The 13,929-nt window shown below is 39.7% G+C and overlaps 1 protein-coding gene across 4 annotated transcripts in view; it reads left to right on the top strand.

The window, feature by feature from the left end:
- RAD51B (RAD51 paralog B) overlaps positions 1-13,929 on the top strand; it is a 395,953-nt gene that overhangs the window by 177,552 nt on the left and 204,472 nt on the right. For all 4 annotated transcript variants that reach the window (XR_004060744.1, XM_030948812.1, XM_030948814.1 and 1 more), the window contains exon 8: positions 9,103-9,199. Coding sequence is in view for 3 of the 4 variants with exons in the window: in XM_030948812.1 (XP_030804672.1) it covers positions 9,103-9,199 (97 nt within the window). In the remaining variant the exon portion in view is untranslated. The remainder of the gene's footprint in view (positions 1-9,102; positions 9,200-13,929) is intronic.

Here is a 13,929-nt window from a genome sequence, read left to right as displayed (position 1 = left end):
TCTAAGAGTGAACTGTGAGTTCATAATTCTGTTGCAAGACAATTTGGCATTCATCAGAAAACTCTTTTAAACAGTGGTGTTCACTGCTTTTAGAGTGCAGCAAGTTTGAATGTAAATCTTTCCTGTGGATTACAGTGATTTCTTGAGAGGTACTTTGTGTTTCCTCAGCCAGTGTCAGAGCAGTCTCTTACTGCCATCTCTAGCTAGACACATGACAAAGCTCAATTCAGAAAGCCATCATTAAGCAGGGGCTGGAGGGGAGGGTGGAGGGGAGGGAGATCTGCTGGAAACTGAACTGGGAGCTCTGGGCGCCTGCCAGGACACGAAGGCGGGTGGCCATCCCTCTTGGGGGATGCACATCTCTGCAAACAGGTCTATGCAAGCTGCTGGATGTGAAGGCCTTGCAGGCACACAAACCCTTCTCCTGGGCAGGCACACAAACCCTTCTCCTGGGCAGCACAGCACAAGGGTGATGTGGTGGGGATTTTGAGCATTACGTTTGTGTTGGCTGCGCTCCTCGTTCACAGAGTAGGAAAGGCCAAAGACCTCAGGCTGTTGCTGGGTGGTAGCTATTTCAACTTGAAGGCCTGTAGCTGCCTGAGAACAACATGCTTTTGTTTTGCTTTGTCTCTCTTTTTTTTTTTCTGGTGGAAGTTTTAATTCATTGTGATGCTTTTTAAGCAGCTGGCAGAGATATGAATAGACACTTCTTCAAAAGGTTTATGGAATAGAATTGCATAACTTTGTGCTTTTCATATGCAAAGCAGAGTAAGTTTGATGTAAATACAGTGACTAGTGTCTGAAAGATACCTTGGCTTCTTCCAAGTCCTATTTACACCCCATGAAATCCAATAACTATAAAATCACCTCTGCTGCTATGAATTGTCTCACTGAGGGATGAAAGAGGAGAAGTTTGGGTAGTGATACCTTGGCAAAACAAGAGCTGCAAGTTCTCTCTCGCCTAAGAGCTCTAATAAGGTTGCTGCTAACCAACAATGTGTCCTGATCAACAGATCTCTAATCTTTTAAAAGGTGTAAGTGAGCCTTCCAGAGAATTGTGCTTTCTTGTTTCTGTGTTGTTCAATTGCTTTTATTTTTTTTCCCCTGGATTCTGATGAAAATAGCTGCAGTTGAAATTCCTCTGAGGCAAGGCCAGCACTTGTAGGAGTGTACATTGCATATGGGATTAGGAAGTGGTTCTCAATAGGCTTCCAGTGGTTTATGTGTATATATCTGTTATTCAGGGAATTATGCCAAATTCTGGTAACATTGGTTGAGATGTGAATTCTAACAGCTCTTGGCTTTGCCTTCAGTCAGGGTAGCTGCTATGCTGTGTCTGAAAATATCTGCCTGCTTCCCTCCAGCTTGTGTATCACTGTTACCAGCCTGTTCCTCTCATGTTATAGGCAAGATGGCTGTAATGGGTACTTCATCTTCCAGCTGATTTGGGTTAGCAACAGTTGTTAAATGTGAGCATTTGTGTATTGCTCACGCCTGCAGCGAAGCAGCTTTGTGCTACACCCATTTTAGTAAAACATGTAAAGATACTTTTGAGTATCTTAGGCCTTGATTAAACACCAGAAGTGGTGTTTGACTTTGCATATGGGAATTTCATGTATTAGAAGGTTTTTTACTTGTGATGTCTGGGCTTTATACAGTATTTGACATTATTTATATTCTTCCCACAGAAACCTGAGCTGCTGGGGCTGCTGGCTGCTCAGCTTAGGAATACAAGACACCTAGTGGGATAAGCATTGGGTGGGTGTGGTCATTTGCTTGGATTTGAGATGAAAACTGTTGGCTTTTTTCTTTTGTATCTGGTTTGTGTGAGTCAAAAGAGTTTGCATTTTCTAAGAATGAAGATAGGTATATATATTTAATCTCTTGTCATTATAATAGTTGTGATATAAATATGTTTAATTTGGTCCTGGAGCCCAGAGCTGTCTGTGCTGAGGCTTTTCTCACTAAAAGCCAATCTCCTGTGAGGTGAGGCCCTGTGGAGCAGTAACTGGCTTCAAGTGCTGCTGTAGCTGTGGGCACTTGATATCCTCTCTTGAAAACTTGTGTTTTGGTTAGGAGTTCTCGGTATTGCATTCAGGCCTTTCTTTTTTGTGTTTGTAACTCCATGATTTCACCAAAAATGCTCAGTTTTAAGCATGTTTTATTCCTTGTGAGTATTAAGTAGAAGTTCTGCTGAGGTCTTGCACAACTTTGACAGCTTTAGTGTCAAATGGCCACTGATGTTGAAGAAAATCTCCCCCAAAAAACAGAAGTTGAAGAAAAAGCTAATTCAGTGTGTAGCTTAGATGAAGGCCACAAGTACCCTGTTACTGTCACAGATAGTGGTAATTTTGGATTCTTCCTTGAGCAGACTGATGCCAGTCTTGAGGATCTTTAACAGGTTTTCAAGGAGGAGGCTGTTGCTCTCACAGCTGTTTGAAGCATGATTTTTCACCCTATTTTCCTCACTGTTCCCTTTTGCTGTTTTCAGGCTTGCTGCCAGCCCCATCTGACTTTGTGGTATTGCTTAGTGCACTGTCCTTTATTGTTTTGAGCCATTACTTGAATACCCCATGAAAAGCCCTGTTCTTCAGGGAAAGGGAGGGAGGTGTCTTCTCAGGGATGGGAAGGCAGATTGGCTGGGGATCAGGAAAAGTTCCTTTTCTTCTCCTCCAGCAGGCAGGGTTATCATCCCAGCCCCAGTGACTTGTCACTTGTACTTGGTGCTCTCTAGTGACGTTTCTTGGGCACAGTGAAAACCACAAAATTCATGGGCTAATAAGGGTGGAGTAATGTGGGATTATTGCAAGTGTTCTTGTGCTTGCTCTCCCAGCTCAATAGGAAGCCTTTAATAAGAATTTTCCTAAATAGTGTGGCATGCGAAATGGGGATTTCTGCTTCATTCCTTTAACAAACAGCCAGTTCATGAAATAGTGTGGTTTTTTGCCTTTTGGTACATTCCAGAAGACTTTCTACCTTTGCTGGTTACTGATTGATAGTTCTGTGCTGAGGTCCCTTTAATTTTGCAATAAACTAACAAGGAGGCTGAGACCACAAGTTTACAGAAAACAGCTTATTTACTCAACTGGATTTACAAGGATGACAAAGTCAGGTTTTGTAATTTCAGTGTGGTCTAGGATGGGCAGGAGGAGTACTTGAAAAATTGTACTGTATAAATAACCAAACAAAATATAGTTTGCTTATTCTTCTGTGTGAAGTTCTTAGGCCAGCTCTCTCCCAGGACCTGCAGGGATTTTCTGCATATGCAGGAACTTTGCTATTCCAAATAAATGGGAATGTTGTGAGTTTAGGCACAAAAAGTAAGGTTTTTTTTTTTTACTTTTCTAATATGCTTGCAAAAAAACTAGCATCTGCTGAAATCACATCAGTTGAAGGTGACTCTGTTTTCACAACAACATATGAAGATTTAAATGGGATATTAACGCTGTTGTTGACTTTTAGATTAAATCTTAGAAGTAACAGTGATCTATCTGGAACCTGAGTGCTGTTTTCCTTGAGAAATCCTTGTGTCCATTTTTTTACAGGTATTGGCACCTATAAAAAGTGAGAAAGGAATCAGAGGAGGAAGTTGTGGAGGTTTTCTAACACGCCTAAAATTAGGAAGTTGAAAAAGTGTTCCTGCTGTCTTATTGTGTTTATCTCTGGGTTTTCTAATTCTTCTTGCTGTCATGACACTTCTAATTGTTATATGGGGTTATTTTACAATCTGAGGTAGCTATGCTGCAGTAAAAATTGAAGTAAAAGATTGGGAAATTGTGTAGTCCGTCATTTGTGTGATATTTTAGGTAATAGACTTTTTCCCAGAAAGGATTTTGAAATCTGAATCCGAGTGAATTTCCAAAGAGTTGGTAATTCTGTCAGAATTGGAAGGCTGAGGACTGTAAATTTTCACTTGTTAAATAGCTCTCTTAACCAATGGTAAAGGAATAGGCTGAAAGTTAAAGGCAGTGGTTTGTTGAACTCCATGGGAGACTGCATTGAAGCATGTTTCTAGTGTTACTGAGCTGTCTAGCTGACTCTTTTTTTCCCTCTTTTAGCAGCGGAGAGTGTTTTTCATTCAGGGACAGTTGCTGACTGAAGAAACCTGACACCCTTTGTTCATCAAGAAGTAGGAACAGAAATGCAATAGCAAAGCTTCCTTACCTGTTGCACATGTCAGGACACAGTTGTGTGTGGAGAGGTACGATGGCTTTTTGTGAGTCTTAGTGGCAGTGAAAATATTTTGTTCCAGTAGTTGATATCGGAAATAGGAGCTCCTCTTAAAATACTAGGTGCTCTTTATGTATAATATCTTTTAAAATTCTGTGTATTTCAGTATGATAACATCAAAATACCATGTAGCAATATTCTCACTGTTGAGTGTTCTGCTGGAAGTTAATAAACATATGACTAGCTTTGAACCTCTTGAAAGGAAGCTGTGCTTGGTTGGTAAGCTGTCCAGTATTTGTCCAAAGTGACCCCAACAGAGGCAAATTTTCCTTACCTACTTAGCCTGAGGATGTGGCATGTCTCCTGTGCTAAACAGGTTAAAGTAATGGCAGATCTACAATGAAGAGTTGAAGAAGTGCTATTGCTAGTTTAATGCAAAGCTCTCTCTAGTAAGTCTGCTTGGACTCTCTAGTAAGCCCAGCTTGTTTCCAAGCACTGTTTAGCAGGTAGTTTCTCTCAAGTGTGGCACCTATCAGGCCAATCCAGACCTTCTTTTTGGTGGTTTGTAAGAAACAGCATCATTAACATCAAAACCAGCATGATGTCCTGTGCACACATGTATGAAGCAAAGTGTGAGACTCAGCTGATGCTGTCCATGCACAAATGTGATTCCTCACCAGAACTCACAGAGCTGTTTGGCAACAGATCTCCTTTGTCTGCCTGGGTGTTCTCTCCATATCACACACAAGTTTAACCATTCCCTCAAATACCTATATGCAACTCTCTGAATATGTCAAACCATTTCAAAGGATAGCAGAATGGAATGTAAGCATGTCTTTCAGATTCATGAAGGAGACTTTGGCAAAAAATAATAAAATTTTTAAATGTGCCACTGAAGTCAGTAGTCAAGGCTTCAAGTTGAGTGCCTGTAAGGACAAGTGACTGCTGAAAATGTATGGTCTCGTTTAAATGGCACTTTAACTGGCAAAGTATTCATGACCAAAGTTTTACTCATGGAAAAATAAAACTTGGCACTTTTGAGTAAGGGCATATGGTTGAACTTTTGAAGATAGATGTATCTATTCTGAGGAGCTTGCTGATTCTGGGTGTCTTTTTTTTCATAACTGTAGCAAAGGACCAACTCTTTCCTTTTGTTAGTGACCCACAGCATGTTTGAGTTAGTGAGAGTATGGAGTACTCTGCATACTCTCAAAGTGAGGTGCAAACTGTATTATGGGAGCTGCACAAAGATACATGAAAATACATACATACATACATCTATATATATGATAATTACCTGTACCTGATAAAAGAATTTTGCAGTAGGTGAGGCTGCAGAAGTGTGACAGGGAATTTGATGCCAAGTTTAGTGCTTAGTTAACAGCCTCGTCTTGTGGCTGGACTCATCTTATGGGAGAACTGCATCTGTGTTGATTCTGCAGGCTTGGAGAAATGGGAATAATTTTCAATTTATTCCAAAATAAGCATTTTGTATATGCATATAGCTTCATCTCAGAGGAAGTCTGCTTATTCAAGATAGTATTTAGATATGTATTTAAGGAAATGTGTAACTGTCAGTGAAGTCATAGAACTCAGAATATGCTTAATTTCCATCCTCAGAACACGTCAGAGAGGAACATTTACTTAGGTAGGACTCTGCTTTTTTTAACTGATTTTTTTAAACAGTATAGCAGGGAATCTAGGATATTAGTTACTGAAGGATACATCAGAAACTGAAATCCAGGTTCAGAGGCATTGCTTGAGTTAGACATAAAAGGTGAAGAAGACTTTCAGTCTTACAGCTAACAGTGCTGTGGAGTTCCTGGTTATGGAGGAATCTGGAAGATTTTAAAAAAAGCAGTTGCATTATTCTTCTTGTTCATTTTTCTTTTGATTTTTTTTTTTTGGAAGGCTTCAAAGTTAGTTACCTTTGAAGGAAAGCAATATGTAATATAGTGTGCTTAGGTATTTTTTCTATTAAAAACGTTCCTTAATCATGGCAACATTTTTTTAAAATGTGGTGCATAAATAATAAAATACGTGATGGCACAGCACAAAGATTATCTTGGCACAAGTCTGGGGTGACTGAATCACTTAGAGAGCTTGATACTTGTTAATAATGTGATCGTTGCAAAGTGTGCCAATGAAAACTTCATACCTCACCAATACGTGAGTATAAGTTTGTTAGTGTGTTCTGTTTCAGCACATTTTCTAGTAGTGGATACTATGGTTATGTGAGTCTGTGGCTTTTGTGGCGCACTGGAAACAAAGTGAGAATGGTTTCAAGAAGGAAAGATCTCACATCTTTTCTTATTCCTACTGACTCTTGGCTGCCTATTCCTTTCATTTGCCTTGAACTGGTTTTGATGCCCATCCTATCACAAGGATGAACTAGCTCACTAAAATGGAAGATAAGTATCCTAGAAAGAAAAAAGGGGAACGTGACTTTTTTTCCCCTTTGTTAATAAATTGAATTATCCTACCTTGTAATCTTATGAACAAGTCAGCCATCAGTGGCAGCAAGGAGCTGTGTGTACCAGACCCTTTGCTGTCTGCTTTTGGGTGCTTGTAGGTGCACACAGCAGCTCTGGGGGAAACAGCAGAGGGGTGTAATATGTTTCTCGTGTGTTTGCTGTTAGCAGGATTGGAAGTTGTACCTTAGCCAAGGTGTATGACCAAGCAAGGCTGTTATCTACCATGTCCATGTTCACTGCAGTGATCATAAATGCCCAGTCCCAAAAGGTGCATCCTGTGGTTAAGCTGTGCAGAGTGATCACAGCTAGCTCAAGTTTGTTCAGAGCTTGTAGTCAATAGCAGCTGAGCATGAAGGGGCATCACTATGGAATTCTGAAAGTCTTGAACTCCTGTTGGGTAAGTGTTGAAGATTGCATGCAAGATGTTTTCCATTACCATCTGTATGGCTGATTACCTTGTCAAGTGAGCAGTTTGCCTTATCTCTCTCTTTGAATGACCACATTCACACCTTCCTCGGGAGGGGACCTCCGCTGATAACAGACTATTGAATATCGGTGCATGACTGATAAGAACTATAACATCCCATTGTGAGATGCTCCGCCCAGAGGGAGGAGCCAAGCACTGCTACCCCATATACTCCGAGATTCTGAAATGGCAGTTTCAGGTTTTTTTTCTCCACGAGATTCCCCAGAGGAACAGCAGCTGCCTTTTCCTCCTGGATCTTCAGAGGAAGACTACATCCTTCTCTACAGATCCTCCTTGCTCCAATAGAACCACACCTGATACTTCAGAGGACTGCAGCCACATTTTCAATCGGACTGCCACCAACACCCTGACCAACAGGGTGTCAGGTTGGGTTCTGACTCTGTCAGTGTTGTTCCAGTGGACTGTATTGTTTATTTTATTCTTTTTATTTCTTCCCTATTAAAGAACTGTTATTGCCTGCTCCCATATCTTTGCCTGAGAGCCCCTTAATTTAAAATTGTAGCAATTCGGAGGGGTGGGGAGGGTTTACATTCTCAATTTCAGGGGAGGCTCCTGCCTTCCTTAGCAGACTCCTGTCTTTCCAAACCCAGACAGTAAGCAAAGATTTGACTTACAGGCTTCTCAATTTAGTGCTGTTGATACAGTCCATAAAGCTCTCAGGCAGCATCATGCCTGTTTGTAGCACAGAGCTGGGTGGGCTGGCATGAGCAGGGAGGTAGAGTCTTGTAAAGATCACGTTCTCCATCACACTGCTGGCACCTCGTGTCGTGCTGCCTGAAGAAGACACAATACCCTGCAGCACCACCACTGAGGTCACAGCTCGTTGGTCTGAGGCAGCTTGTGTGGGGTCTCACAATGGGAAAAGAAAGGGGACAGTGTGTCATATCTTACTGCTGAAAGTGTTACAAAGCAGGAAGAAGCCATGATCAGAGGGAGGGACAAGTAGTGGAGGAAACGGCAGAGAAATTCCTCTTCCTTTTAGCAATGGTAATCTCTTAATGTGTTCCAGTAAATTCCAGTGAAACTGCATTCCACGAAGTATTGTGTAGGATTCCTTTCTGCCTTTCTCCTGTGTCAAATACAACTGAAGACAGGCCATTAATTTGTAAGAGAGTTTGGAGTTTGTCTGCTCTCAGTGCGAATAGAAGAATCATTTTGGTTCTTTAAAAAAAATAATTTTTGAAGTTTATGTCAGTCAGCAGAGACCAACTGTTATTGCAAGAAGTGCAGCTACTTAGAGATCCAAAGCATTGCAAGATAACTGTGGCTATAGCTACGTTCTTCTCTTTGTGGTGTTTGCACTGTTTGCTTAATGTTTTCTGTTGCTAAAAACCAGTATGTGTTCAAAGAAATTGTTCATCTCTTGCAGGCATGACTGTTGCTCATGCTGTCTGAGGAGAGCACAGTGGGTGCTATAGTTTTGTTAATCAGAATCTTGTGATCCTGAAAAACACTAAAAAATTCCCCTTTTGTAAAGATAGCCCTGTAACATTTAGTGCTTTTGTGCTTCAGATCAATGGGAGTGTACCCCTACCACACCTTCCTCCATGGCACTGTGTTTCAGCCAAAGGAAGAAAGTGTGTAAATTGTGTGGAAATTACTTGGAAAATAGATTTTCTATTTGACTATGAAGAAAATGGTGGGTTTTTGTAAGGAGCATCAAAATGTTCATGGAATATGAGCAAAAGATGAAGCTCTTCAGAGCAGTAGTTTCATTTAAGGTGCCTGTATGTATCAACATACTGTTGTTCAGTATTTCATCTTTTTAACGATATCCCTTTTCCTCCACTTCTTGCAATTGGCTCAGTTTCTGCAGGTAGTTCAAAATGTTCTGTGTTGAATTTGCTGAAGATCAGAATATAGAGGGTCATCTCGATGCTATGCCTGGAGGATTCCAGTTCTGGCCTTCTCTGTGCCTTCCAGCAGCTATAACAATTCATTTCCCATCCCCCTCTCCTTGTCTGTTTGCAGGTTATCTTGACGAATCAGATTACCACAGCGCTGAGCAGTGGCCCTGGGCCCCGGGCAGACCTGGTGTCTCCAGCTGATGATTTGTCCCTGTCTGAAGGTAAGGAATCCCTTCTATCACATCTGAAACTCTACACGGCCACAAATCCACACTGTAACTTGCAGTCTTCTGTTGAAATACAGAGGGCTAAGTGAGTCAATTTATCAAGTCTAACCTAACACAGTCTTGAAACAAAATTATTTTCCGGTTTCTCTGAAAATCCATTTATAATTAAAAAGAAAGTGTGTGGAGTTGCTAAAAGGATCAGATACTTTCTAAAGGCTGGGAATGTATTTTTGAGCCATGTCAGTTTCTCAGCATTGTACTGTCACTCACATGCATTTAAAGCATTATTTTGTCAGTCTTCTAAAGCTGCTACAATAGGAAATACTCAGGCTGGTGTGCAAATTTCATCTTATCTAATGGTTATCATAGATTCCAAGGAGAAACAACTGCTCACAAAGGAAGGAAAGCAGATCCTCTGTCCTGTTCCTTGAATTACACTTGTTTGGTTTTCAAGTACAGTGCCTAAGACTGCATCTCTCTGTTGTGTGAATGTAATATGGGGATTTTTGTGATGCCATATATTACTTCACTTCTTCATGCTTCTGTCTTCTGTGCAGAATTAGAGAAGAGCACTTTTTTGAGTAATAGTGAGGATGTAGTGTGCTGAGAAGAAAAGATAGTTCTGAATCGAGGTTTACAAAGTAATGTTATAATTTTGGTTTTCCCCACTTGCAAAGAATAGTCAGAGTACCCTCATGAGGGGCAGATGCAGAAAAAATTAGCATTCAGTTCATGCATAGACCCAAATGTATGATGCACAGCAATGCTCATCTTTCTTGCAAAAGCATGATAATTGCATGTAGACTTTCCACTTCACATAACATGGGTATTTCCCCTCTTCGTCTCCTTGCTGCACTTCCTGATGGTTCTGATCAGCTTCTCTGTGTTCTGGTTGATCACACACTGTTGTCTCAAGCCTGTCTGACTTTACACAAGTACAGCTCAGTGGCAAAAATAACTAAGCAGTGGTTAAAACTGACATTATTTCTGCAACTCATTTCAGTGGACAAGGGAAAGAGGTTGAAGGTAGATTTAAACAGAATGTCAGGGAGTAGCAAGTAATTTCAGTGCAATGCCTTAACACTGATTTATAAGTTTACTTCATAATTTTGTCAATAGGAGTCTGGTAAAGCATGGTCCATTAAATAATTTTAGAATTGTGGCTTTTATTGGTGTTCCACCCATTGCCAAAGTATCTCTGAAGTACATGTCTCAAATACTGCTCCCTACCTCTGGCAGAAAGATTTGAAATTTGGTAACTAGATTTGGAAGATAAAGGCATAATTTTTCACCTTTATAATTTCCTTCTTGGCACAAAGTTGTTGTGCCTTGTCTTATTAAATTGTCTTGATCACAGTGCTCATGCTTCACCTTGCCCTTTAGAATTGCTATGGATGAGCTTCCTCTAGAAAAAAAACCACAGCTGACTCTGATGTGGGAATAACAACAAAATATGTTTTCAGTAAAACATATTTTTGTCCTGTGGGTAAAATATTTGAAGATACTTAGGAAAAACACATGGAATAGTTGAAATGTTTCTGAATTTCCCAGCACACATGAAAGATTCTCAGTGCTGTGTACGAGCCATAGTTCCAGAATATTCTAGAATCAGGGCTACTCAAGAGATGGCATAATGATTTTTCTAGCAGTTACAGGTTTTTCATGAATCTATCGTGTTATGCCTAAACTACCACCACTGCTTTTCACCTTTTAGCTTAAGAATGAGTTAAAATATATTGGTGCTCTGTGTTTTATTCCTTTGTTGCTCTCATTCCTTTTTTTTAATTAAGGATCTGAAGTAGCAAAATGTGTCAGCATCATGCTTGTTGAAAATGGACATGTTTGTTTTGCCACAGGACAAGAATAGGACAGACATCAACAGTGCAGGCTCCTTTGGAAATTCAAGTTTTATCAAGGGATGTAGGGCTGATAAACTCCTTTCCTTCTCTTCTTTCCCTCCTTTCTTGATTAACATTGATATGGCATTTACTTCCTGTGTTGTGTAATGGAAAAACACAGTGCATCTCCATACCACAGGCTTTTCTCCTTATATCTTTACTGTTTGTAAAATGGCTGCTTCTGGATTTCCATTTTTCATCCCTTTTAACCCCTACTATCTATCTGTGAGTAAATGTGAAATTTCAGACTCATTCAACATCTGATTTCCATGTTTATCGTCCTATCAAAAGACACAGATGTGGCCAGTGTGTTTTGGTGGGTTTTTTTAACATCACGGTGTCGACCTGTCCCGAGAAAGTTTCCCCTTAATGTATTTGGATGTTAGCTCTTGAACAGCCTGAAAGCAGCAATAAACTTCTGATAATCTTTTGTACTTTCAGAATCCTAAATTAATTTGTCTTCTAGAGTTAGTAAGATAGTAATAATACTTACTACTCTTTTACAGTTGTAGAATTTACAGGAAAGAGTAGTTAGGTGAGTAGCCCAAATGCACAGAGTATATGTTGCAGAGTCAAGGATAAGAGGCCAGATGTGTGACTGGGTTCTTACCTCATTGTTCCATGTCACTCATCACCAACTAAAGCTGAATTTGAACCAGTGACCTAGATGTGAAAGGACCCATAACACATTATTAGTCCTGTAAGCAACTCAGACTGCTTGGTTTGTATATGTCTAATATGTTGTTTAATCGTATCTGAAATCAGAGTCCCTTCACTATAAATGGTTTGCTAAAAGGTTAATCTTTCTTAGATGAAAATTTCAAACTAAATGTGCTATTAGAAAGAAGTGGAATGTTATAGTGTCCTCTTTTTTTGCTTCTGATCATGCTTGGGAATTGCTTGGGTTATGTGTTAGATTAGGCCAGAAACCAAGGAAGCTGTTCATCTGATGTGTGACAGAAAGTTAGTCTGATGAACAAGCTGAAAGGACATTGTCAAGCTGTTTCAGGCTCAGAGTTTGTCATCTGTAAAGCTGTAATCTAGTGCGTGAAAACTACGTGTGTGTGTCCTAAAAATACGTTAGATTTTTATGAGAACGTTAATGGATTTATAAAAGCAGTGCTGGCTGTAAAATCCTACTACTTATGTAGCAATGTAAGAGTTCATGAACTGTTCGTTGGTATTTCTTGTAGAAAGTTATTATGTCCAGCTAAATTCCCAGACCTGTGCATACTTCTGCTTCCAGATAGACAAAAAAAAAAAAGCACAGTTTGCCACAAATGAAGTTATAAATACAATACTAAAGTTTTGCTACTTATAGTCCGAGTTCTTGCATTCATTTGGCCTTTACATAGTTGTCAGATTATCAACTGAAAGAGTTAGGACCAATAATATTTTTCTCTAGCTCTTAAATCCTCAGACATCTGAGGATGTCTCTTCTGTCACTTCTTCCCTAGGAACCAAACTCAGTTTTTACTTCACCATTTTTACATAGCCATCTCCCAAACTCTGTCACCAGTGGGGATAGTCTGGAGGATGATGTTTCACTTCCATTCTTGCTTTGTGGAATAGCCTCTGTTTAGTTCTTCCAGTCAAACAAAACTTGGAGAAGCCTAAAGTTATTTTACATGGCTGGGGTGGTCAGACAAGCCCAGGAGTAGCCTAAGAACTAATGCTTTATCATTTAAATATAAAAAATAGCTCTTACCTGATTAAAATAATATCTTATTTAAAAAAAAAAGTTCAAACTGCATTAGGCTTCATGAGTGGTAGAAATATTTTGTATGACTGGTAATGGGTTTTTGAAAACAAGTTATCTGTGTCTGTGCTATTTTTGCTATTTTTGTCAAGTTCACATGACTAAATTTTACCTAATATAAAAAGTCTTTAGAAACTAACTCTAAGTCTGTATATTTTAGCACTAGGTGGACAGGGGAATTTGTGTTTCATTTGTGTGCTGCAAAGAGATAGAACAAGATGACCTACTTGAGGCTCCTTCTAATCCACCAGTGCCTATGCTATTAATGTATTTGCCAGCTGCAAGCTCTAACTTCCTCTAGCAGACATCAAAGCCAAACTCCATCTTTCGTGGAAAAAATTCAGGGGTGTGTTGGTATGAGCAAGAACAGTATCCTCCTCCCGCCCTGCACAAAGTGTCGAGCAAAAAAAAGGAATGCTGTCTTGGGCTTCTTTAGTCTCAGCTAGTACTTTCAAATATTTGTTTGAAAAAGTCAGAATTATTTTGCATTTAAAATTGTCTCTAAACTTGCACTAGATCTGGGGAAGCCAGTGTTCAGTCTTCTGCCATTTGTGTTCATCAAGTGGTTTGTCAAAGCATTGTATATTTTTAGTGCACAGTGTGAGCAATGAGTTTAGTCTGACCTTTTCATCTTTGTTGCTCTGATCTTGAATTCTTTTAAGCTGTTGAACAGAAGTAGGCTTTTGTGTTGTAGAAACTGGAGAACACTAAACTACCATAATATCTCCCACCCACAGGATTTTCCTACTTTCATTTAGAAGTGGAAGGTTTGAAGCTGGAATCTTCAGCTTCTCTTCCTTGCTTTGCCCTTGATCTCTTGACACATTGTGGTTAAATTGTTTTATTCTTCCAGCCTCAGTTTACCTTTTTTTTTTAATTTGGGGCTTTCTTTTTCTTCTGCAACTTTTTTTCCTTAATATTTCAAGTATTATTATTTTCCTTAATATATCAATATTTCTATGGGGAAAATAATGAATTGTCCTTCTCTTCACCTCAGTAAGATCAGTTCTGTAGTTTATTACTTCTCTCCCTTCAAATCTCCTTTTTTCAGTCCTGGTCCCAAATGG

This window comes from Camarhynchus parvulus, chromosome 5 (genome assembly GCF_901933205.1).
Source record: "Camarhynchus parvulus chromosome 5, STF_HiC, whole genome shotgun sequence".
NCBI lineage: Eukaryota > Metazoa > Chordata > Aves > Passeriformes > Thraupidae > Camarhynchus > Camarhynchus parvulus.
This window is presented reverse-complemented; position numbering and strand designations above follow the sequence as displayed.